This window comes from Diadema antillarum, unplaced genomic scaffold (genome assembly GCF_040938485.1).
Source record: "Diadema antillarum isolate AM-2024a unplaced genomic scaffold, OU_Dant_1.0 scf00000133, whole genome shotgun sequence".
Classification (NCBI taxonomy): Eukaryota; Metazoa; Echinodermata; class Echinoidea; order Diadematoida; family Diadematidae; genus Diadema; species Diadema antillarum.
The window spans coordinates 5,099-30,232 of NW_027271022.1; the positions used below are offsets into that span (position 1 = coordinate 5,099).

The window sequence follows — 25,134 nt, forward strand, 5'->3', positions numbered from 1 at the left end:
CAAGCATAGATCCAATCTGCCTATGGGTTGATAGTCTATTTTGACGTCAAATCTAATTTGCTAAGCAGTGGTCTGCACATCAAGGAGACGATGATGCAAACTGTCCAAGAGATGAGACTACACCTGTCAGTAAAGATGAAGATCTGGGTTGGTTTCCAGGGAGGCGCGCGAGGAGTCATGTTTTTAGTATAGCTGTGCCACATATTGGATTATGATCTGTGACAAGCCCTGCTCTTCCGTCCGCAGCTCAGCATCCGAAAGCCGTGGCATTGAGGAGGCTCCCGGTCGGATAGGATTCAAACGGAAGTGGCGTCACATTCGCTGACACAATTCCAGATATTTTGTTCTTCTTACGTGGATCATGGAAATCGTCAAACGGAAAGTTGTGAGTCATGAATCAGTTATGGTAATGTTTTACTCGACTGTAAAATGTTAATCTTTTTTTTAAATTCTTACCAACATTATTATAATAACGTTGTTATCACTATTATCAGGAGCGTACTAGTAATTGATAACGATGTTATCATTATTACTATCGTAATTGTTGTATAGTAGTATTGTTAGTCCAAGCGCATGAGAGTACAATATTTCATAGCGAGTGCCACTAGAAACAAATTGTTTCAGGACAGTTCTCGCTGTCGTTGCTTGCTTTACGACTTAGTTAATGAAAATGAAGAAATATTATGAATATAAAAACCACTCATACCAATACATGCATACTATGTACAGGCATATATCTGCTTATACTGAGTTGATATTATAATAAATTTGTCGCGAAATTACCAGCTGGAATACGACCAGGAAAGAAATATGAATAAGAGTTGGGACAGTCTGGATCGGTATTGAAAATACGAAATGAATAGCAGGTACAAAATTAAAAGTACGTGTTGATGTTGTCTTTACAGGCGCTTATTGTATTTGCGGTCGTTCTGTGTTCGGATTTCTTTGAATATGTGGGCGGAAAGGTTGGTAAGTAATATCTCAATGATAACATTGATCAATCATTTCAGATTATGTCAATAGAGAATAAAGTTTATGTACACATGATAATGTTCCTTGAGCTTTAGCAGATAGCTATAATTTCGTAAGTTCGCGATGTTTTTTAGTTTGGTTTTATTTCTGCTGTTCTAAGTCCGCGTTGTCCCATGCTAATAAGTCACCGCTACTGAAGCCAACAATACTTTGTAGATAAAATACAAAACAAGACAAAAACGACTCATTAGTTGGGGTAATCATATTATTCTACCACGATTCATGACAAGATCAAATACTGTATAGTAATTAAAATGCCGTTACCATGATAAAATGCTAAAAGTAATATAAAATTTTATCATGACGATGTTGATATACTGTTGAAAATGAAAAGAATGATGAACTGCTCACATCAGTAGATATTGTTCATGTAACACTGACGATTGTAGCACCAGCGATGCAATCCCTTCACTTCAGTACCCCTCTGTCGCTACTGTCATTTGCAAATAATCGAATGGATTTGGTATTGGAAGGTACTATTCACGCAATCACGCTGCTCGCACTTACGACCTGTGTATTATTGAACTTGGGTGTGCTTGCAAAGTTGTATGTAAGGCAAGGTAGAAAAGCTTTTCGAACAACTTTAAATGTGTGTTAAAGGTACACACTAGACAAGAAAAAAGATGCTAATCTGTATATTAAACACATTTAAGGAACTCTTTCCAAAGTTCCTGACTATTTCTTCTCAAGACAAATTCTAGTCAATTCACCTATTTCTTTAGCTTTATATATACATACGTTTGTTTTGCGTAAGTTGACGTATTTTTCAGTAACGATCTCCGTTATAATGACATGCATCATGGTTCTATCAAAGAGTCTATTTAACGCATTTTCTTATTTCAAGGGAGACTCCGATCGGTCAATTGACAAAAAGTTGTTAAGTAGATCAAACATGATCATTCTCTTCGGGCACATGTTAATGAGATTGGATTGATGGGAATCGATCTCTCTCGGCAAATCTGATCGACTTGAGCAAACGTTTGCCCTCGCGGGCCAAGCCAACTTTGAGATGATGCGGAGAAGGATATATCGTTGCTATGGTTGCAGCTCCCAAGAGAGAAGAAGAGAGCGAAGGAGATGCGCGTATATGGGGGTGGGGGGGGGGGGAGGGGGAGTGATGTGAGGTGAGATGGGAAACACTCCAAAAAAGTAGTCCTCTTGTAGAGTTGTGGAGTAGATTGTGTGCTAGTAGACATGAGTCAGAAATTAGCTCATAAGTCCCGTTGGGAACTCTGCACGCATGGAAAACTCAGCAATTTTGAATTCATCCTCGCCCGGTACTCTTTTCATCGTTTAATATTTTTCTTTTCAACGTAGATGGAACCAAGAACAGTTGACAGTGCAAAGAGATGAACAGTTATTTTCAATTATTAACAATCATTCAAGAATGTCAACGTTTTCTAATGATGATTGAAGGAGATGATGAAGTCAGGTTATGATATAAGGCACAGTCCGAAGCAAAACCTTCCTCTACCTCTTCTCCTTCTTCTCCTTTTTCTTCTTTTTTGATACAATATATACAACTGAAGGTGAGAGACTTGTGCTGTTTGAGTGATAAAACCGTTATGCCTCTTTGCTTGTGTCATTGTGCTTAAAAGAAAAAAAAAATTACTGTTATTTTTCTGGGTAAGAGAAGGTGAGGAATTCGGAAAATTTAGAATTGGAAATTGACTAAAAAAAACCTTCAAAAATGCGCAAAGAGAGCAAATTACAATTAAGATAAAAATACAATTTATAAGTACAGAATCTCCTAGAATAATATAAATTGTGTATAAGGAGAAACATATTTTCTGTTTATTTCTTACACTTCTATATACACTTTAGCTCGATTACAAAGACACTGATTGACATCACAATAGATCGATTGATGATTATCATCTAACCTTAGTTGATCGATGCTTGACATATTTGATTTTCTAATGATTTACGCCATCGTCCCTAATGTGTTGAAAATGCAGTGTGTCCCGCTGGTTTCTCCAACGTTGGGTCTTCGTGCTACGCGCTCGGGCCGTCAAAACGTAGAAACGATGCGCAGGATCTATGCCAAGAAATGGGGGCCAACCTCGTCACTGTTACGTCAGAGGATGAGCAAACGCACCTCATGAACTTTCTCTCCGAGGCCATACCAATGGAATCCGTTTGGCTGGGACAAAAGCTGCGGGATGCACTCAATTACACGTGGCTGAATGGCGCTCCCCTCAACTTTACTGACTGGTCAACGGATGGCAACGCCCACAACCAGGGCTCGGAGTGCGTGAGATTACGAAAATTGAACAGCTGGAAATGGAATGATCAGACTTGTGTCCAACTATTTCCTTTCATTTGTGAAATTGAGCTGGGAAATGGAGGTATTGATCATATTTCATTTGTTAATAATTCCGTGTGTGAAATATCGCTCAGAGTTAATTTACGTGCTTCTAATTGCTTCATTTTTAAAATCTTGTTCAAGTATGAAAGAAAGTGAAAACTTATTCTGGGTAAATTCATTGTCATATCAGGAAGATGAAGCAACATGACATTACGCTGATGAAATGCATAATTTGAGGCCATGTCACATAGAAGTACGAGAAGGATTTAAAAATGGGGTATGGGTTTCACGAAAACTGATCTGATTCGATTTAAACTTAGAATATAAAAAAGAAATCCAGTGGAAGATTAAACAAAATGGCAAGTTCTAATCTTTTAAAACTTCAACAAGTAGGGCCTACCTATCATACAATTTGTTATTAATGAAATGGATGTTGACCCCAAACTTGATATGTGAAGGTCCACTGAATGATATCATTATTTCATTTTTATGAAAAGTAAATGTTCCCCCGATTTATTACAGAGCATAACAGTTTAGGGTAATTCGTTTGCCCTGCCTGCTGAAAGACGTAAGTTAATGCTCTTTTAATATGCTAGAGATGAAAATATCATGTGTAGTGGAGCGGCATAGCCGAACAATTGTGCATTTTGTGATAAAAGCACCAAATTTCGTACACAGGTTGACAATCACGTTCAGATTAAATTGAGATATTGGGCCATCGTAAATAGCGCCCTCAACGTCCATGGCAGCCATTTTTCAAAATGGCTGCCATAAATGCCATGTTTTCGTAAAATTTGCTAATTTTAGGAGAGAAAAGTCAATAAAATTTTAGTTACAAATGGGAAATTACATTCAAAATAAATCTAGATATCAGGCCATCGGAAATAGCGCCCTCAACGGCCATGGCAGTCATTTTTAAAAATGGTTGCCATATAAAATGTCATTTTTTCAAAATATTTGCTAACTTCAGAAGGGAAAGCCCGTAAGATTTTGCAAACAAGTGGGAAATTACATTCAAAATGAATTTAGATATTTGGCCATTGTTAATTGCGCCCTCAACGTTCATGACAGCCATTATTCAAAATGGCTGTCTAATGTGCCACTTCTTCAATGATTCTGCGAATTTCAGAAGGGCACAGTTTATAAGATTTTGCCCATAAATGTTAATTACTTTCAAAATAAATCTAGATATTGGGCCATCAGAAATTGCGCCCTCAACGGCCATGGTAGCCAGTTTTTTTTTCAAACTGGCCGCCATAAATGCCATTTTTTGGTTAAAAAATGCAAATTTCAGAAGGGAAAGCCATTTTTTTCTTTTTTGCAAACAAGCGGGAAATTACATCCAAAATAAATCCGGATAAGTGCGCTCTCAATGGCTATGGCAGCCATTTTCTTTCTTTCTTTTTTTTTGTTAATGGGCACCATAAGTGCCACTTTTTCATTTAAAAAAAATGCTAATTTCAAAAGGAAAAGTCAATGAAATTTTGGTTATAAATGGAAAATGACATTTAAAATAAATCTCGATATTGGGCCATCGGAAATTGTGCCCTCAACGGTCATGACAGCCATTTTTCAAAATGGCCGCCATAAATGCTATATTTTCGAAAAGATTTACTAAACTCACAAGGAAAAGCCAACGAGATTTTGCAAACAGGTGAACATTCAAAGGTAAACATATTGGGCCATCGCAAATTGCCCCCTCAATGGCCATTCCAGCCATTTTTCAAAATGGCCACCATGAATGTCTTTTTTTCGTAAAATGTTCCAGACGTCAATCAGAATTTCCACAAAGGTGGAAAATTACATTCAAACTGAATTTGATAATAGGCCATCCAAAAGTGCACCCTCAACAGCAATAGCAGCCAAGTTCAAAACAGCTGCCATGGATGCCCCCCTTTTTTTGCAAAAATTTGCTGATGTCAGAAGGAAAAGTCAATAAGACTTTGCAAACAAGTTGAAAATTATGCTCAAAAATAAATTTAAGTATAAGCTCTTCTTAGAAGGCGCCCTCAAGGGCCATGCTGACCGCCATGGATGTCTGCTTTTCTTTTTTGAAAGATTTGCTAATTTCAGAGAGAAAATCAATTAACTTTGTACATATGTTGAAAATCATATTGAAAAGAAAATAATATATGAGGTCATTACAAATGGCACCATCAACGACCATGGCAGCCATTTTCCAAATGGCCACTTTAGATGCTATTAATTTTTTGAAAATATGATAATGCCAGAAGAAGACAATACAATTCCTTGTGCAAATTGACAAAATATATTCGAATAAATTCAAGTTTGAATTTGAATTTGAATTTGAAACGAAGATATTGAGCCACTATTTAACCATCGTCCCCAACGGCTATGGCAGCTCTTTGTCAAAATGGCTTCCACACACTCCTTTATTTTTATTTGCTTATTCCAGAAGGAGAAAGCAATAGAATACTGCTAAACAGCCATTATATCTAATGCAATCTGGTATTCAAAGAAATTTAAATTTTAAAAAAGGTTTCATTGATGGGTTAGTTCAAAATTCATGTTTTCAGTTTAGTTCTAAATGCAGTATTTCGCGTGTGACGTCTAACAGTATGGATATCAAAGGTATGTGTTTTTATGGAAGCATAGCAAGTAAATTAACTTTTTTCGTAAAATGAAAGGCCATTTTTTCGTATCTATCTTAACAATATTTAGGAAGTTACATTTTAGAATAGATACACGTCATAGAGTCCCATATATTCAATGATATGGTGGTGTTACTGTCAAAGTTAATACATGGCGCCATTATCCCTGGATATTCATGTTACTCTTTTTCGGAAATGTTTCATGTTTGCCACCTAAAATATGCATTCATCATTAGTGAGATATAATCGCTAAGCATTTGCAGTGTTTATTTTAGTTGTTCCCCCAAGTGATTTCCTTAACACCATATTTCAGATTATATAATGTCTCTGTGAGTATTCTGCTGTCTTCTCCTTCTGAAGTTAAGCAAGTTTTCAAGACAAAAAAAAAAGAAAGAGTGTATTGTAGCCAGTTTGATAAATAGCTGAAATACCCATTGAGAACACAGCTTATGATGGCTCAATGTCTAAACTTCTTTGTATGTAATTGTCAACTTGCGCAAAAAGAAAATAAAATGTTTGTTGTCTTCTTCCGGCATTAGGACATCTTCATAAAAGAAAAATGGCATCTATGACAGCCATTCTGTAAAATGGCTGCAATAATCGTTATTAGCAATTTGTTTCTTCTTGAAAATTTGCGAAGGACCAATTTCTAGAGTTAATGGAATCTAGATATATTGTTTGATTTTAAACATGATTTTCAATTTATTTACACATTTGTTGACTTTTCTTTCTGAAATTACCATTTTTTAAAACAAAATGATTATGACAATGGCAGTCATTTTGGAATATGGCGGCCATGGCCGTTGAGGGCAGTATTATAATAATCTAATACAAATATTTATTTCAAACATAATTTTCAAATAATGTGCAAAATCTTATTGACTTTTCCTTTTGTGAAATCAGGAAATGAAAAATAATGGAATCCATGGTGGCCATTTTGAAAAATGGCTGCAATGGCCGTTGAGGGCGCTATTTACAATAATATAATACATAGGCGCAAGATATATTTCAAACGAAATTTTAAGATTGAATGCAAGATCTTATTGACTTTTCATTCTCATGGAATTAGTAAATTCAGAAAAAAAGGTGGTATTTATGGCAGCCAATTTAAGCATGGCCGCCATTGGCGTTGAGGGCGCAATTTGCGATGACCCAACATCTAAATTTATTTTGAATTTTATTTCCCACTCGTTTGCAAAATCTTATTGATTTTCCCTTCTGAAATTTGTAAAATTTTACGAAAACTGGCATTTATGGAGGCCATTTTGATAAAAAAATGGCTGCCATGGCCGTTGAGGGCGCAATTTGCGATGGATCAATATGTAGATTTATTTCGAATGTTATTTTCCACTCGTTTGCAAAATCTTATTGATTTTCCCTTCTATAATTTGTAAGATTTAACGAAAACTGGCATTTATGGCGGCCATTTTGAAAAATCCCTGCCATCGCCGTTGAGGGCGCAATTTGCGATGGCCCAATCTCTGAATTTATTTTGAATGCTATTTTCGACATGTTTGCAAAATCTTATAGATTTTTCCCTGCTGAAATTTGTAAATTTTTACGAAAAATGGTATTCATGGCGGCCATTTTGAAAAAAATGGCTTCTATGGCCGTTGAGGGCGCTATTTACGATAGCCCAATGTCTGAATTTCTTTTGAATGTTATTTCCCACTCGTTTGAAAAATCTTCCTGATTTTCCCTTCTGAAATTTTTAATTTTTTGCGAAAAATGGCATTTATGGCGGCCATTTTGAAAAATGGCTGCCATGGCCGTTGAGGGCGCAATTTGCGGTGGCCCAATATCTAAATTTATTTTGAATGTTATTTCCAACTCGTTTGCAAAATCTTTATTGATTTTCCCTTCTGAAATTTGTAAATCTTCACGAAAAATGGCATTTATGGCGGCCATTTTGAAAAACGCCTGCCATGGCCGCTGAGGGCGCTATTTACGATGGCCCAATATCTGAATTTATTTCAAATGTCTTTGTCAACATGTGTGCGAAATTTGGTGCTTTTATCATAAAATGCACAATTCCTCTAATTTTTCAAGCTATGCCGCTCCACTAGTGGTATTCTTTTTGAATCTTATTATCGTTCTACGACATCAGAACTGTTGTAACACTTGTTTTGATCGAATCTGCTCTACTGATTATGCTGCATGTACTGAATTCACGATAGAGAGAGATAAATTTATCTTAAAGGGGAAATCCAGTCCAAGTATAAGTTAGTCTGATAAGAGAGAATAAAATAGTACGAGTTCAACGGTAAAATTTGTGAAAAATAGGGAAGTTATGACATTTTGAAGTGTCGCTAATTTTCAGGAAACAGTTCTTGAACTGTCAATATGAATATGCAAATAGCAAATTTAGTGAGTATGTCATCTCCTCACAGGTTGCCATATAGTTTGTACATAAAATTTGGGAATTTCCAGTTCTTCTCGTCCAAACGCAATTTTGCACTAGGCTCAAATCCCAGTATCACATCAAACCGATCACTGTTCTGAAGTTATTCAAACAGAAATAACGTGTTTCAGACTTGACAGAAACATTGAATTTTCGTCATTTTTTGTACACGATCAATAGAATTGTGAGGTTATGACGTTAGTTCACTTATTTGCATATTCATATCCACTGTCCAAGAACTGTTTTGCAGAAATTAGCAAAACCTTAAAATGTCATAACTTCCTTATTTTTCATCCGATTTCAGTCAAGTTTTTATACTCGTAAGTTTTTATTCCTTTTTAATAGACTAACTTATATTTGGACTGGATTTCCCCTTTAAATACCCTTGTAGTTGGAGACTGCCCACAGGATTTTGAATCTCGCTTCCATGACTCGTGCTACAAAGTGGTCAGTGATACGGTTTCCAGACCAGAGGCAGTTGAGACTTGTATGAGAAACAATGGAAGCCATCTTGTATGTCTCGAAACCGTGGCAGAGCGTGACCACGTGGTCGACTTAGTGGAAAAATCGGGTGAGTTTCGTGGTTTTCATTAGAATTCATCTAAACACATAATTGTTATAACTATGAATATATTAATATTTATCTATTTATAAGTTGGGGTCAGTTACTAACATCTTGGTTCTAATATTAAGCATAGAATAGGTATCACGGTAAGGTATGTCATTTTTCAACTTCGTACAGTATTCTGTTCGCTCGTCTTTAGTTATATACTAGTAGTCTATAGTTATAATTTTTGATCTATAGTTAGGGAACGAAACACTGAATTATCTCAAGCCACGGTGCAGCATGAAGCGTGACTTCTCTATCGAGTCACATAATATTTCTTTTTCATGTGAATGCGTAAAAAAAACCTGGATATGAGGATAAACTGAATTAAGCAGATGTGTTCATCACAATAGGGACACTGTGGCATAGTAGATAAGACTCTCACTCGGAGATCCAAAGTTCGAATCCCGTCAAGTCCTCGAAAAAAAACCCAAAGTGTTTTTAGACACATTGCCCTCTCAACCCGGATATGCAAACGCTAGTCATGATAAAGGCATGTGCTTTTGGTGCAGAACAGTAGCAACACTGAAGAGGCTATGACTTTTGTATAAAGAATATCATTTTTAATCATTACTGTGTCATTGTGGACTGGGGCAGTGAAGTGATATACCGAGGAAATTATTATTAATCCTTAATTATGGGTTGATTCCCCCTGGACAGGCATGAACGATTCTTGGATCGGTCTCACTCTACCCTCTAAGGGAAAGTATCGGTGGATATCGGGCGAGAATGTCGGCTACACGTTCTACGGGAACCTTGACAGGGGGACGGACTGCCTGGTGTTCAATCACCAGGACAATTATCGCTGGGCCGATAGATCTTGCAATATCAAGTTCCCCTTCATATGTGAAACCAGAGGTATAAACCCCGCATTATCCAATTGATCGTTAGTGGCAAAACGTCATAATTTCGAATTACCTGCGATTATTCAGACATTGTAACGAACGACGGATCCATTTGGCTCTGCCAACCAAAGCTTACGTCTATGGCTATGAAACCGAATGATGTAAGAAAGGGAAGAAATAACAAATTAATCGCATCAACAGGTCTCGATTACTGATGAAGAAGTCGAAAGAAACCACATAGTAATGACAAATACCATAAGAGTAGTTAAAGATCATATTTTAACACGCACACAAATAATTACAGTAAATATACAATCAACCATGCACAATGAAAAGTCTTGTTTATCGTTTGAAGCGATCTCGGAGGTACGAAGCAGTGACGTAAATGAGACAGATCAGAAATTACCCGTAACGAAAATACAGCGAAAAACGTCAATAGGATGAGCTTTCATAACGTCAATACTTAACGAGATATCAGAAAAAGTGGTCACGTGACCGTAGTGTAACTCGCATTGAGTCTTCATTTTATGTTGCACACAAAATATGACCAACAATGCCTGAATATCACAGATTACTATGTTGTTTATAAATCGCATTCTGCATGAACTATGCATTACAATAATACAATGTTTCATGTGTCATGGTTTAAAGGCTGATTACGGTTATGCATTTGCTCAGTTTATCTTATCTTTGACCACTCAGGGTTTCCCGTGGAACGCCAACGGAGTACTCTTTTCAGAATGGCGTTTGCGAACAGCGCCCCCGTGGCAGAGCACGTGCAGCAACGTCACCTGTGCGACAGCCTCCTGTGCTGTGCGCAGTTCTGTTTCGCACTTCATGACTGCATGGCGTACGCCTTCGAGCAGTCGTCAGGAAACTGCCAAATATCAGACGTACCCGCCATCTTAACGACACAGACCAGGTTTAATTTCTACGTGCGATATGACATTCCGCTCATAGTCTTCAACACGACCACATAGAAAATTGGATATGAAGGGCTCTTGAGTTAAAGGGCGCCAAATCCACATGGCGATTCCAGGAAACGAGCGACTAAAGCTTTGGATCTATACAAGAGCCAAATGATATCACAGTCCAGTATATAACATTGAATACATAATTTCAATCATTTTCCTGCTCGTCTTTACACACAAGAAAGGAAGAAAGAGAATAGGAAGAGTTTAGAAAAGCAAGAAGAAAACAATCAATTTACCATTTGTCCCCCGAGCTAAAGAGGAGTTTGTGATCTTTTGAAGTAAACACTTCGATCAGACACAATTTGTTTAAAATTCTGCTCTGCAAAATAGGACCTATACAGAAGACCCTGGAGCCTTATTTCTTAGGATGTGAAAACACTATGGTGGCATGAATAGCAAAATGTATGATGTTCTGCACTTTAAATTATGACGAATGAACAAATGAACAGAAAATAGCTAGTGTCAAAATTTGATCTTGATATTTTGAGGTATGCTTTACACACCAATATGCGAGATGATCGTTGCCGTCACCATATTACAGAGGAAGATTCTATAGCTCTAAGAATCACTTTGGTCATCTTATTTCCCATTAAAGCTTTAAATCAAACTGCGATGCCCTCCATCAGTTGATTATTTTGAATGTCATTTTATTAATTCATTTTATCTATTTATCTTTTTACCTTTTATTTACTTATTTGGGTATTTTTTTGTTTGTTTGGGGGTTGGGGTTGGGGGAGTGGAGTAATAACATTAGTGCCTTTTCCGTTCTCACTGGTATTCTGAAAAGTGGGGCAGGTGCCAGGCCACAAATCTCTATCCCGTCTTCACACAAGGATTAACTGGAACTTAATTACTTCATTATGACTTGGTTGCTACCACAGTTGTGGTGCTAATAAGCCGTTAAAAAAGTGTGCTAAGCCTGTCCGCATGAGGAATAGCCGAGAACATTTTTGAGCTAAAAATGTTTCATGCCTAGGGGTTTCCGACGGGCCAGGGAAATATGCCCTAAAATCATTACAGCTCTTTACTCGTGCTTACTTATCATTCTTCTGTGCAGTAAAGAAGATAATACACGCACACACACACACACACACACAAACACACACACACACACACACACATATATATATATATATATATATATATATATATATATATATATATTCCTGACATTCTTTGTTTCTTATGTTCTACAGTGATACGGCACGTGTTTATATAATTGAGTGAGCCTTGCCTTAATTCAATAGCATTGTAGTGCCATTTTTAGAGGAATTAAGTGTGATCTAATTGCATTCAGAGGGAAAAGGATGTAACTATTTTAACACTCATAAACTACTGAATTAAGCTGCTCGAGTACCAGTCATGGAACAGTAATTAGATAACATAATAATTCATAGTATGTAGTGGGATGGCATAAGCTTTGTATGTCCGTATCAAAATGTCACTGTGCTCAGAGACAGCTGGCAGATATTAAACGTTATTCACTAACAGGTAATGGCTTCATTAATTTATCATTAACCTACCAACTTCCATTACTTATTTAGTTGCTGCAATATAAAGTAAATCTGAGAGAATTTAAGCCATGACTAATTTCTCTGTTTTAATAATGACATGACGAAGTCACCCAACAATTATGTACGTAATCAATACAGCCAGGGCAGCAAAGTACCTTATGTCTCTTAATGCATGAAATGTGTCATGTTGTCTAATCTGTCATCCATGATGCATTCCATTTCTATATCTATATCCATTTCTGGCATACGCAAGAGTATTCCTTTAAAATAGAAGCTTAATCTTAAAATTTTTGACCACATGTCTATCTTTATATCATCAGTGTAATGTTATGCAAAAACAAATTATGACTAAGAATTTGTGTTCACCCTGAAAACTGCTGACAAAGTTCTCGTTTGTGCGTGTGTGTACGTTACTTGTTCATGCGTGTTGATGATGTTGGATCTATTAGTATGATTAGTATGATCAGGGATGTGCTCCCTGGTATGATGATGGATTTATTAGTTGTATTTGTGTGAGCATGAAGATGAACATGGCGATTCGTCTCATGACTGTAATCTTCAACTCACCAGATGCTCATTGTAAAATTGTTTTCAATATTATTTTATTCATCAAGTATATACCTGCTGGTATATACAACACCTAAGATATACATTGCAATATCATGTCTTTTGTGCAATAGCCATATTATGTTCGTATCCATATATGACATGCGGTAGATGTAATAACAATAATAATGATAATAATAATAATAATAATGATAATGATTGACAGTGCTTATATAGCGCATACCACAAAATAATAATGTCTCTATGCGCTAAAAAAATGGAAAGATTATACAAAACATACAATTCCAATTACAATGTAGCGCAAAAAAGAACTATATCGTCCTAATAATTTGCAATATGCATCCATGTATTCTCTCCATCTCTTTCCAGGCCACATACAAACTTGATGCATTCTGCAAAACATTATTACGTAATCACATTCACAGCTGCAGATGTCTATATGATATAGATATCAAGATAACAGCATCTCAATTACCTTGACGTTCTGAGATCTATTAAATGATTGATCCTCTCTCTCTCTCTCGCTCACCCTCTTTTCTCTCTCTCACTCCAATTTTTTTTTGTGTTTTAACTTTAATGGAAGGCTGAAAGAAATACGTTCCACATTCATAAAAGTACCTTCTTGCGCATGCGCGATGATACAAATAAACTCAGGAGTAAACAGTACAAACGTTGTATTAGTATATCATGGTTTAAGTCAGTGAGAAATATGTGTCATTATGATATCCACATAATGGATCACAGTGACAGCCACCTATGAGAAATGTATGATTACACAATTCATGCGAAATGTTGTTTTCACTTAAAAAAGGAAATCGAAAAATTGTTACAATCGTATTCGTATTTGTTTACAGACAATCGGCAATTCTTCAGTATACATAATCATTTTGTGTTACCTCTAGTAAGATAATGGAAGCTGTTAAGATGTACACACACAATAACCAGTGATAGTTAGAAATTCTGAAATATTTGAACTCTGAAAGATGACAATGTAGTTCAAAAACAGATCACCAAATCTCTAAGGTTCGAGAAAATAGGGAAAAAGGGGGGGGGGGGGGGGGGAGGAGATTCAGCGGATTGAGTTTACTCAGGACTGTGCGCCAATACCGACAATAATTATATGAATACTCACAGGGCTTTCATGGTGTGCGTTCATTTTTTGTAATGAAAATATGTTATGTTAAATAATATATTATGAAAAATCACATTGCGTCTATACAAGAAATTTCGGCGAGATTTTATCATGAGGATATAAGACGAAAGGATTCTATCGTCGAGGAGAATGGACAATCATTTTTGAATGCATCGCGTGAAATATATCTCAGCCTTGTGAGACTGATGGACGTCAGTTTGTATGTATAATTCTTTTTTTTAGAGGTAAAGAAACACAAGAGTTACGGTCATGCTTATTATACAAAATTTTGCCTAGGAAGTGCAACAGCGTCTTCTTTTTTGATTTTTTCTGGGAACTCTTCGATATCAATGAAACGTATATGTCTTAAATGGGCAACCCGCATGCGATATAAACTGGTTTGCAGCGCGGCAGTGTCAAACCGAAGTATCGAAGAAACGAACGCACAACGCAGAAACAAACAAACAATTTTATGTTAAATGGACATACAAAGTCATAAAACTTCAGAATAATAAATGATCAATCTTAAGTGGACACATATAAGATAATGAGTACATAAGCACTAAAACAATCATGAATATTGGTATCATAAATACATGTATCGGTCAAAGTGTCGGTAACAAATGCACAATCAAACACATCTATAATTATGAAGAGTTTGAATGCAAAAACAGATATACGTCATTTTCATTTCTTTTAAAATAAGGGCATCATTAGAATACAGAAAAATTGAATCTGTTCAATGATTCTGCAGTCATTACATAACGAGAAATTTTGTTGAAGATGCTATTATTTTTTCATTGTCTTTCAACAGACTACTAGATCTCAAATTGATGAAAACAGATATACTTATTTTTGCATTCAAACCCTTTCATATGTGTATTCATAGATATTACATACATTCACATACTAGGTATATCATACGTTATATTCTATGCATATATTTAACAACATGATATATATATATATATATATATATATATATATATATATCATACATCGTTATTCATCAATCTATTCATATACATTTTAACATCAGGGAGAAGTGCGACTAGCGGTTAAAACACGACGAGAAAGATAAGTATATATAAGGATAAGTATATATAAGGATTTTGGAGCAAATTATTTGTATAGGGCCCCATTTTTCTCTCTCTTCTTTCTTTCTTTCTTTCTATAAAACAACAACAAGAAGGATAAGTCATAGCGAAAAGGTGCCTGGAAAGTTTACAGTCAGGCTTTTCACTGCAGTGGCAACCAAAGATTAATGTTAAATACAGAATAAGGAAGACTATCTACAGAGAGCCATGATGATAAAAAGAAGAAAAGCAGTATGTAGGAATATATCTATAAAAAAAAAATCCAGGTCTTGAAACAAAGAGTATTCAATGAAAGGGTATGAGCAGTAATCTTAAAAATCTGAAATAACAAACCAAACAAGAACATGGAGTAATCCCATGCACATTGCAGGACAACTGTTGCAATACAACATATCAAACATTTTCTCAGCATTATGTAGCAAGTTTGTCAGAGCATGATCCGCATCTACCAAATGCGCCCCGCAGGTAATCAGAAACTAAGTTAAAGCTACCTTTATAAGTTGTTTTACGTTAGTTGGTTGATGTTAAACAACTTTTACTCATGTTTTCCCAAGTAAACAATTCACCTTAACAACAAAGCAATATTACATAAGATGTGTGGATCGAAACTCAACTCAACGCTTACACCGTACTTCATGTTTTCAGTTACTCTCATTCTTACGGATATCTTTTTCAAAAAAAAAAAAAATGCTTTTTACGCCATTCAAAATTATGATGTCAGGAGAGAGCCAGAGAAGTTAAAATCTGTCTATATGCTTTCTTAGTGATTGTGCATCCTTTCTCTAACTGAATTTGGGAGTTATTTTTTAAGGTTTTAGATCACACGTAGGGCAAATAAGAGATATGCATGAAATATGTACCTTACAATCATCCCATGTCGTCCTCAATCCTTCACATAATTCTTTCTACATCAACAAATAATAATTATTTGGCTTGCTTCCTTTAAGATATTGGTAAAGTCCGCATTATTAGTACCCTCAACCATAATGGCCTTGAAAATAAACTTTGAATATTTACATAAATATTTACATAATGATATCCAATTTCATGCAATGACTTATTCTGGTTTTCAATTGAAAGCACTGTTTTGAAAACTATTACACAACATTCGCATACCCGGCCAAAGGTTTTTCTAAGGAAAAAAATATATATAGGCCTACATAGGCTCTATATATAATTGAATCGGACAGAATAAGGCCTATACCAGTCCAACACTCTTGGTAATACTGTTTGAGGTTACATTTGTCGCCCTCATTATTTTGTTTTCACGCCATTTTCGATCTTGAAATATGTGTGAAGATTGTGTGCATTCAAAGGTTGACTTAAGATGCTCCAAGACGTCATAGTGAAGCGGCCGGTTTGCTGGACAACCTATTTACTATGTACGGTTGAAAATGATTAGAACAGGTATATAAAGACGATTAATGAACAAGTAGAAACTGACGTCTTCTATATTACTGATCACCGCTATGCAGAAATTGGTTGTTAACAATTCATGATTTCTAAGCTTCAAAAGAAAAAGAAAAATATTCCCTACAGAACGATACAAAAATAACAAAAACTAGATAAAAAATAAGGAAGATATGACACTTTTAGATTTCATTTTTTTTTCGGAATACATTTCTTGACCAGTCCTTATGAATATGAGTGAGTTGATAATGTCATACCCTCCCAGAGTATGTTAGAGTCGGGGAAAACGTTATTTCAAGGTAATACAAGTAAAAGCATGGTTTTGTATCAAGGTATATAAGAGTTAACTTTAGTTATTTTTTATCTTGGGTGGTTTTAAGGCAAGGTATATATTCATACAGCTGAAATACGAGATTGTAGTAATTTCTTATAAGAAATGGATAAGAAATCGTTAGAGCATGGCATCGTCAATTTGCTCCGGTGAATATTCATAAGGACTGGTCAAGAATTTTTTTCCGAACCCCCCCCCCCTCGAAATTTCAAAATGTCACATCTTTCTTATTTCTTATCCGATTTTTGTCATGTTTGTATCGTTCTATTGGGAATATCTACCTCTTTCTTTTGACATTTATTTACTTTTGAAGTGGCTTTCCTCTGTAAGTTTAGCACAGATGATTGCGTGCCATAGATCATCTTGCGAGTTGAGATGAGTTCAGATGTCTCTTGTTCAGTTCAATTTAGTTCAGTTTATTTCATAATCAATAACATATATGCACAGTGTATGTGAAAGTAAAGAATTTCAACATCAGTAATCAATAAAAAGGGAAGAACATTCGTTTTATAGATCGTAAGAAGTTTGTGATTCAGCAATGGAATCCATCTTCATGAGAAACCGGTCACGCGAAAATTTTGATAAATGAAAACGCTGGAAATATGGTATCAGCCATAGTGGAATACGTGAATTCAGGTATCCTCGTGATTTTCCTTCGATATTGAGATCCATGGTATGTCGTGACAACTATATCTCAATCTAAGTAAGACGATACGAAGTTTTCGTTTGAATGGTATTCTTTAAATCGCCTGTGAAAAGATGTACAGCGTGTTTGGAGTGACAAATGCAATCGCATTGCCGCTCTCGAACTCTAGCAAGTTACACGTCTCACCTGAATCACAACTAATCTTCACGTCACTGACGAGAGCTTTGATCAAATTAAACTCACTAGTGTAGTGGGAGATATTGAGAAGACCATCTTTTACCGATGCGATAAGAATAGACTCATCGTTGCGAACTGCAGGGTAAAGACAGACCCCGCCTTTGGTACCAAATCTGTGTACAACTGTCCCTAAGATGCTGTTGCGTATGGTCATCAGCGAAAGGTCAGTTCCCTTCAGGAGCAGCATCTGCTTTGTGTTCATTATGATCGCCAATATTGGTCCGAATCTACAATAGTGGCATGGAATTACCCTGAGTGCCTTGCCACCCGTAATTGGAAGGACATGGATCTTCTTGATTTTCCTATATCCGGTATAGATGAGATCTTTACTGTCTACTGTGAGACCACCGTATCCACCTTGGCGATTGTTGATGGTTTCGAACTTGACGCCGAACCGTTTTCCGTCCGAAGAAAATATCGCTATTTCGTTATCTTTATCCCGTACGACCACTCGTTCGACGGAAAGCAGTGCCAGTTTAGCGATGGCCATTCCCGTCTGCATGGACCTATGAAGACAACCGTCTTCAGTGTAGATGTATATTCCACCATTTCGTGATCCAACAGCCACTTTTTCATTAGAAAATGATATGATGTGCTCACAATCGGTAACCGGAAGACGCCTCTCGCACTTGAGATACCATTGTCCTGTAATGTTCACTATTTGACCTATATTTATATCGCTGGGACCCCGATTGTGGTAGAGCCGAATTTGCTTTCCTCTGTTTACAATATTTCTTGGTCGGTTGACATCTGGATCCGCTTCACCTAAGAATGACTCCATGTCTTCACAGAGTGACTTGTGAGAAGTGAACGCGTCATTCTCTAATCGTACACCGACGTTACCGGACAGTTGGCCCTCAACTGATTCTGCAAGGGCAATTCCTTTACGGCATGCATCCTCAATGTCTTTCAACTCGGTCTCCAGGTTCTGCACACGGGTTTCAGCATCCTCTTTCAGTTTTTTTCTTCGTTGCTCCAGGGTTTCAGCAATCCGAGCATGCGTGCTGTCAATGTCCTCGTGAAGTTGATTCAACGTGCTCCGCAAGAGCGGTGCCTTTTCTTGGATGACTTGAATGTGGCTCCAGATTGTCGCTTTCTTCGCTTCAGCTCGTTCTCTCAGTTCTTGAACATTTTTCTCGAGTTGCGTCTCATGAACTGTGGCCTCGAGCAAATGGTGTCCCTTTGGTGCATGGTCTGACATGACACATTTGAAACAGACATACTGTCCACAATCTAGGCAGAAGCAGCTCTCCTCCTCAGTTGCATGCGTTCTGCAGGAACGTCGACTCTTTGATAAAGCCTTCCCGCACAGTGCACTATCGCCCTCCTTCTCAAAATCCAGACGAGGAGATTCCTCTTGCGATGAGCACTCCGATTCTGATGCACCTGCTCGACTCTCGGGCTCAGAAGCTTCCTCTAGACACATGGGACACGTGGGTTCCCGATCGTTGCTGGGTGAATCGACGAAATCATCGAGGCAAACTTGGCAGAAAGCGTGGAAACACGTCAGAATTTTCGTGGGAGCAGACGTGGCGCAGCATACACAGCATTCCAGATCCTCGAGGGCAGATTTGGATTCGGTACTCGCAATTGTGGCCATTTTGGAAGTGCTGTGGTATGATAGAAAAGATCAGCTTGTGAAATCGTTGCAATGGCATCTCACATGATCACATGATAGACCCAAGTTTAGATGTCTCTCACTGAATTCATATAGGATATATCTATTATGCATGTGTATAAGTCTTATACATACCAGGGAACGCGAAACTTTTTTTCAGGGTGGGGGTCGAGGCCAGTAGTCCCCCCCCCCCCTAGTTTTAGTTGATTTACTCTTGATGACATTACGAAAGGTAAGATCATTTTTATCTTTGGGGGAGGGGGAGAGCGTAGAGGATGTCAGAAGAAGTACAATGAATCGAGTTATATATCTGTGCCACACGCACGCTGGTTATAACCCCTTAATTTGTACTGTATATACCTTTCAAAATTGCGGCAGAAATCTACACTTTTTTAAAGAATTTGACATTAGGGGACCTTCACTTGAAGAGCTGTAACAGTCAAAACATACATAAACCTATACATAATGTTGAATAACTTTTAATTGCTGAAGTACATGAATATCAATACACAATATCACATCTGTGTGTGTTTACGTTTTTACTGTGTAAGAATGCATGCTCACAGATAGTAGTATTCATGACGGAAAAAAAAATACAATCCCAGGAAACTGTTTGCGAATAACTGACATCAAATTGCAAAGTTAAGAGTTTAGGAAGATTTAGAATATCACAATAACTTGAAAGCCTAAAGGAAAAAACTCACCTCTTTCACCATACACCTTGTAGCAGCACGTACCCCGTTAGTCTGACTATAAGTCACCGGCCGAGAGAGGGAGCTATTTCAATCGGTATTATATAATCATGTTACTCTCTCCGGACGCTCCCCGATGGCAAAAAGAAACAAAAGAGCTAATTTTTGCTGACCAGTCCTTTGACCACGGTTATGTAAAAGGTACACGTAGGCTTGTCCCATAATACCTGCCACGTAGCCCCCTTTCCCTAACATTAACCGTGGACATAGCTTTTTCTCTCACTCTGGCTCCTCAACCTCCAAAGGAGATGGACATAGACCATCGCTCTCCTGCGTCCGATACAAAAGGGAGATGTGATATTATACTTTACAGAGTCAAGTCCATCCCGTATTGAGTCAGTTTTACATTGTACTATAATTCTTGGAGTTCATACAATACACCACATCGGGGAGGTGCATGTTTCAAGCAACATTAATTCTAAATAGTTGTGGAACAATTACTACGAAGATGAGATGCCTTCCTGTCATATTTGCGGACGCTGCATGAGGCTTGCATCAAAGCTCATCATCTCGCATCTCCTCCCATCGACAACCCCGTCGTCAATGACTAAGGATGAACTTCATCTATGTCCAGCTCACCACGAATTAGCGTAAATTTATTGTGAATCTCCAAGTGGGATCGCATCCTTAACAATCGATGTCAACGCTATTGATGTGAGTGCCGGGCGACGACGAGGCGGCGAACACCGGTCCCGTTCCAGACAGTACGTGTACACGTCAGCATCTCGACCCGGAGTTCATCGTGGCAGTGCGCACTGCAGTTCGCGATCGCGATTGAGGTCCCCTTTGGAGAGTGACGTGGCCGCTATTTTACGCTGGAAGCGACTTGGGACTCTGTTCGGACTGTCGCGGTGGTTCGTAACTTATGCACCCTTTTATTTGTATTACCGCTCCTAATAATTATAATCATATGTGTGTCCCCTCAATTTTAAGACCTCCTTTTAAACGTTTTGACCAAATATAATTTGGTGTGATTGCTCATGGAGAGTCGTAAATAACCAATACACTGATTGATTCATATTCTGGGGGAAATACCCTATAATTATCACCTGCGTGTGATATAATGATGTACACGACAATAAAGCGTGTATAGTATTGAAACTTAAATATTCTGTTGTCAACGCCCGTTATTACAATTAGTAAATCGAGTCGAATCACAACTCAAGACGTTGGAATATGGCTGTATGATGAGAGTGTGTTTGGTGTGTAGTTTGTTAAACAACAAAAATAATATCTTGCCACATTAACACGCCCCGAGGCCTACCTTCCAACAAAGTGGTGACCCCGACGTGATCTAAAAGAGGTGTGATTCCACTCCATTTGATAATATGACTTTATAATACCCATGTTGTAGTTGACAACCACACACGCACTTAGTGTGAACCATACTATCTGAGCATATTCTTGCTACTATAATAGGCTCATACCACATAGATTGGCAATTTTGTGTTATGCTTACGTAATATGTATGTTGCTGTCTGTTAAGTTTGCAAATTATTCACGATTGTTTGTGGGCCTAATAGTTCGTATTCAGTAGCAAATTGCTGCGGCAGTGACCGATACCACATAACACTCCGGTCAGGACCTTGCGCCCTCGTTAGGCGATTTTATTCTTGCGTGAAGAGATTGTAACCATGGCTACCGAAAGTGCGGAGCAAACTCTATCCCCAGCGGCCTCGCCTGCAAAAGAGCCCGAGGAACGCTCACTCATAGGCACAGTTTCTATCAAATTGCCCCCATTTTGGGCAAACGACCCCCAAATTTGGTTCGCACAAGCGGAGGCACAGTTTAGCACGCGCGGCATTTCTAAAGAGGAGACAAAATACGCCTATGTTATCGCCGCATTGTCACCCGAAGTGGCGCAGGATGTGCGTGACTTGATTGTTAACCCACCTTCTGCCAACCAATATACCAAACTGAAACAAACTCTCATAGCACGAATGTCCGAATCTGAACAGCGCCGCGTTAAGCGACTCCTAACTGAGGAGGAACTCGGCGATCGTAAACCTTCTCAGCTGCTGCGGAGAATGGAACAGCTGGTAGGCGATCAAACGCTAGAAAAGGGTATTCTGAAGCAGCTGTTTCTGCAAAGACTCCCCCAAAATGTCAGACTAATCTTAGCATCTACTTCTGACGCCCTAACTTTGCAGGAGTTGGCCGAGCTCGCGGATCGGATCGTTGATGCCCACGTACCGGGTGTCAATACAATGACAGCTAGCCCTCCGATAATAGCACCAGTAAGCAGTAGTGGGGGAAATTCGAGAGGGGTTACGCCTCCAGCGACGTTGGCACAGCTAACGAGCGAGCTTGCCGAAGTAAAGCGTGCGTTGATTGATCTGACGTTTAGCGTCAAAAAGATGCAGCAGCGGGGACGTAGTCGCAGTCGTAGCACGGCAGGCAGGGGCGCTAAGACCCCCTCGCAACACAACGGCCAGCACGGCCAGCAAAGCCAAGGAGCGAACGCTGCGGCAGCAGCGTCAAGTGATCAGCCCGGAGCTAATACACAGCAGCTATGCTTTTACCACTACCGATTTGGTGCAAACGCACATCGATGCACTCCACCTTGCTCGTACAAGGGAAACGAAGCGACCAGCGGGTAGGCGCGACGACCCCGACTGGTTCCCATAGCAACAGTCGCCTCTTCTACGTCACTGACAACAATACGCAACAGCAATTTTTGATTGACACTGGTGCCGCAGTGTCGGTGTTCCCACCCGGCAAACATGAGCGAAAGTATCCATCCTCTTATCACTTGCGAGCCGCAAACAGCTCCCAAATAGCCACATATGGCCAACGTTCATTAACATTAGATTTGGGTTTGCGCCGTAATTTTAGATGGGTTTTCATAATTGCCGATGTGGCTACACCGATACTCGGTGCCGATTTTTTGCATCACTTCCACTTTTTGGTCGATGTCCAACAACGACGACTGATAGACACAGTAACAAACTTGCATGTCACAGGACAGACTGCGGTTAACGTCGGACTCAACCCCGTCGGCTTACATATGACAGCCGACGATGACAACGACCCATACCGATGCATGCTTACGACCGACTTCAGTGACATAACCAAACCGGTATACAAAGAGAGCGACGTTCGACATAACATCACACACCATATCGAGACAAAGGGACCACCCGTTAGTGCACAACCACGACGACTGACAGCTGACAGACTAGCCGTAGCCAAACGCGAGTTCGAACACATGCTCGAGCTCGGCATTGTGCGACCGTCCAACAGCCCGTGGTCATCACCTTTACACATGGTGCCCAAACGCACTGAAGGGGATTGGCGGCCGTGCGGAGACTATCGCGCCTTGAATAAGGCAACTATCCCCGACCGTTACCCCGTCCCTCACATTCAGGACTTTGCCTCAAACTTGCACGGCAAGCGCGTTTTCTCGAAAATAGACTTGGTAAGGGCGTATCATCAGATCCCCGTAGAGACTGATGACATTTGCAAAACTGCGATTAGCACACCATTTGGCCTATTCGAGTTTTTGCGTATGCCATTTGGGCTACGCAACGCAGCTCAGACATTTCAGCGGTTTATTGACCAAGTTCTTCGTGGCCTCACGTTCGTTTATGCATATATAGACGACCTCCTAGTGGCAAGCGCGAATCACGAAGAACATGAGCGCCATCTGCGTTTGCTTTTCGCAAGACTGCAAGAGTACGGCGTAGTAGTAAACCCAAGCAAATGTGAATTCGGGAGAGACTCGCTCGATTTCTTGGGCCACCGCATCAATAGCGAAGGTGTGAGCCCACTGCCCGAAAAGGTTGAAGCCATACGTCAATGCGCCACGCCCACTTCGGTCAAGCAGCTGCGTGCATTCTTAGGCCTGGTCAATTTCTACCGTAGGTTTATCCCAAACTGCGCAGAAACATTGACACCGCTCACGGACCTCCTCCGGAATCGTGCAACACGCTCACGAAAACCACTGCACTGGACACCAGCATGCGACGTGGCATTTGCCGAAATCAAAGAGAAAGTTGCACAGGCCACACTATTGGCTTACCCTTCTACCCAATCAGCGTTGAGTATCATGGTTGACGCGTCCGACAGAGCAGTCGGGGGCGTGGTACAGCAACTGACTGACGGGGCCTGGCAGCCAATCGCCTTTTTCTCTCGGAAGTTGAACGCAGCGGAGACGAGGTACAGTACTTTCGGACGAGAGTTACTTGCTATCTACTTGACTATCAAGCATTTTCGTTACATGCTTGATGCCCGTGACTTCTGTGTATATACAGACCACAAACCCCTGACTTACGCGTTCAATGCAAAGCCAGACCGTCACAGCCCGCGCGAAGTACGGCAACTTGACTACATATCCCAGTTTACTACCGACATTCGGCACGTAAAAGGGGCAGAAAATGTAGTAGCCGACATGCTCTCCCGCCCTGCGGTAAACGCGCTCCACACGACTGAAACAGTAGACTACGCATCGATGGCACAAGCACAGCAGTGCGATGACGAGTTGCAAGCAGAGCTGCGAAACCCACGTACTAGCCTTAAACTCGAACGTTTGCCTCTCATTTCTACTGGTGGTGAGATTATTTGTGATATGTCAACCCAAAAGCCACGTCCGTACGTTCCTCAATCCCACAGGCGCGCGATATTTGACTCAGTCCATGGCTTATCTCATCCTGGTGTTAAAGCCAGCCAACTAGCTATCACTTCTCGGTTCGTGTGGCCAAACATCAACAAAGATGTTCGAAAGTGGGCACGCGAGTGCATTCCTTGCCAGAAGTCTAAAGTTCATAGACACGTCAAAGCTCCTCTCGGCACATTCAGTACACCTGACGCACGATTTGCGCATGTTCATATTGATTTAGTGGGACCACTGCCTACTTCACAGGGCAATGCATACGTTTTCACTTGTATAGATCGATATACGAGGTGGCCCGAGGCAGTGCCCATACCCAACATAACAGCCGAGACGGTAGCTAAAGTGTTTGTCGAACGATGGGTAGCAGTGCACGGCGCGCCGGAAACGGTCACCACAGACCGTGGAGTTCAATTCGAATCACGCCTATTTGAGCAATTAA

General features: G+C 39.3%; 2 protein-coding genes across 2 annotated transcripts; both read left to right on the top strand.

Moving 5' to 3' along the window:
* The first annotated feature begins 273 nt into the window (after positions 1–273).
* Positions 274–10,785, top strand: LOC139720780 (C-type mannose receptor 2-like). Its single transcript, XM_071632120.1, has 6 exons — positions 274–385; positions 906–969; positions 2,991–3,380; positions 8,745–8,924; positions 9,621–9,818; positions 10,508–10,785. Exons 1-6 carry the CDS (start codon positions 362–364, stop codon positions 10,783–10,785), a joined length of 1,134 nt encoding a protein of 377 aa, XP_071488221.1. The 5' UTR covers positions 274–361.
* A 10,932-nt stretch (positions 10,786–21,717) lies between these two features.
* Positions 21,718–22,683, top strand: LOC139720781 (uncharacterized). The gene has a single exon (XM_071632122.1). It carries the CDS (start codon positions 21,718–21,720, stop codon positions 22,681–22,683), a length of 966 nt encoding a protein of 321 aa, XP_071488223.1.
* Positions 22,684–25,134: the final 2,451 nt, after the last annotated feature.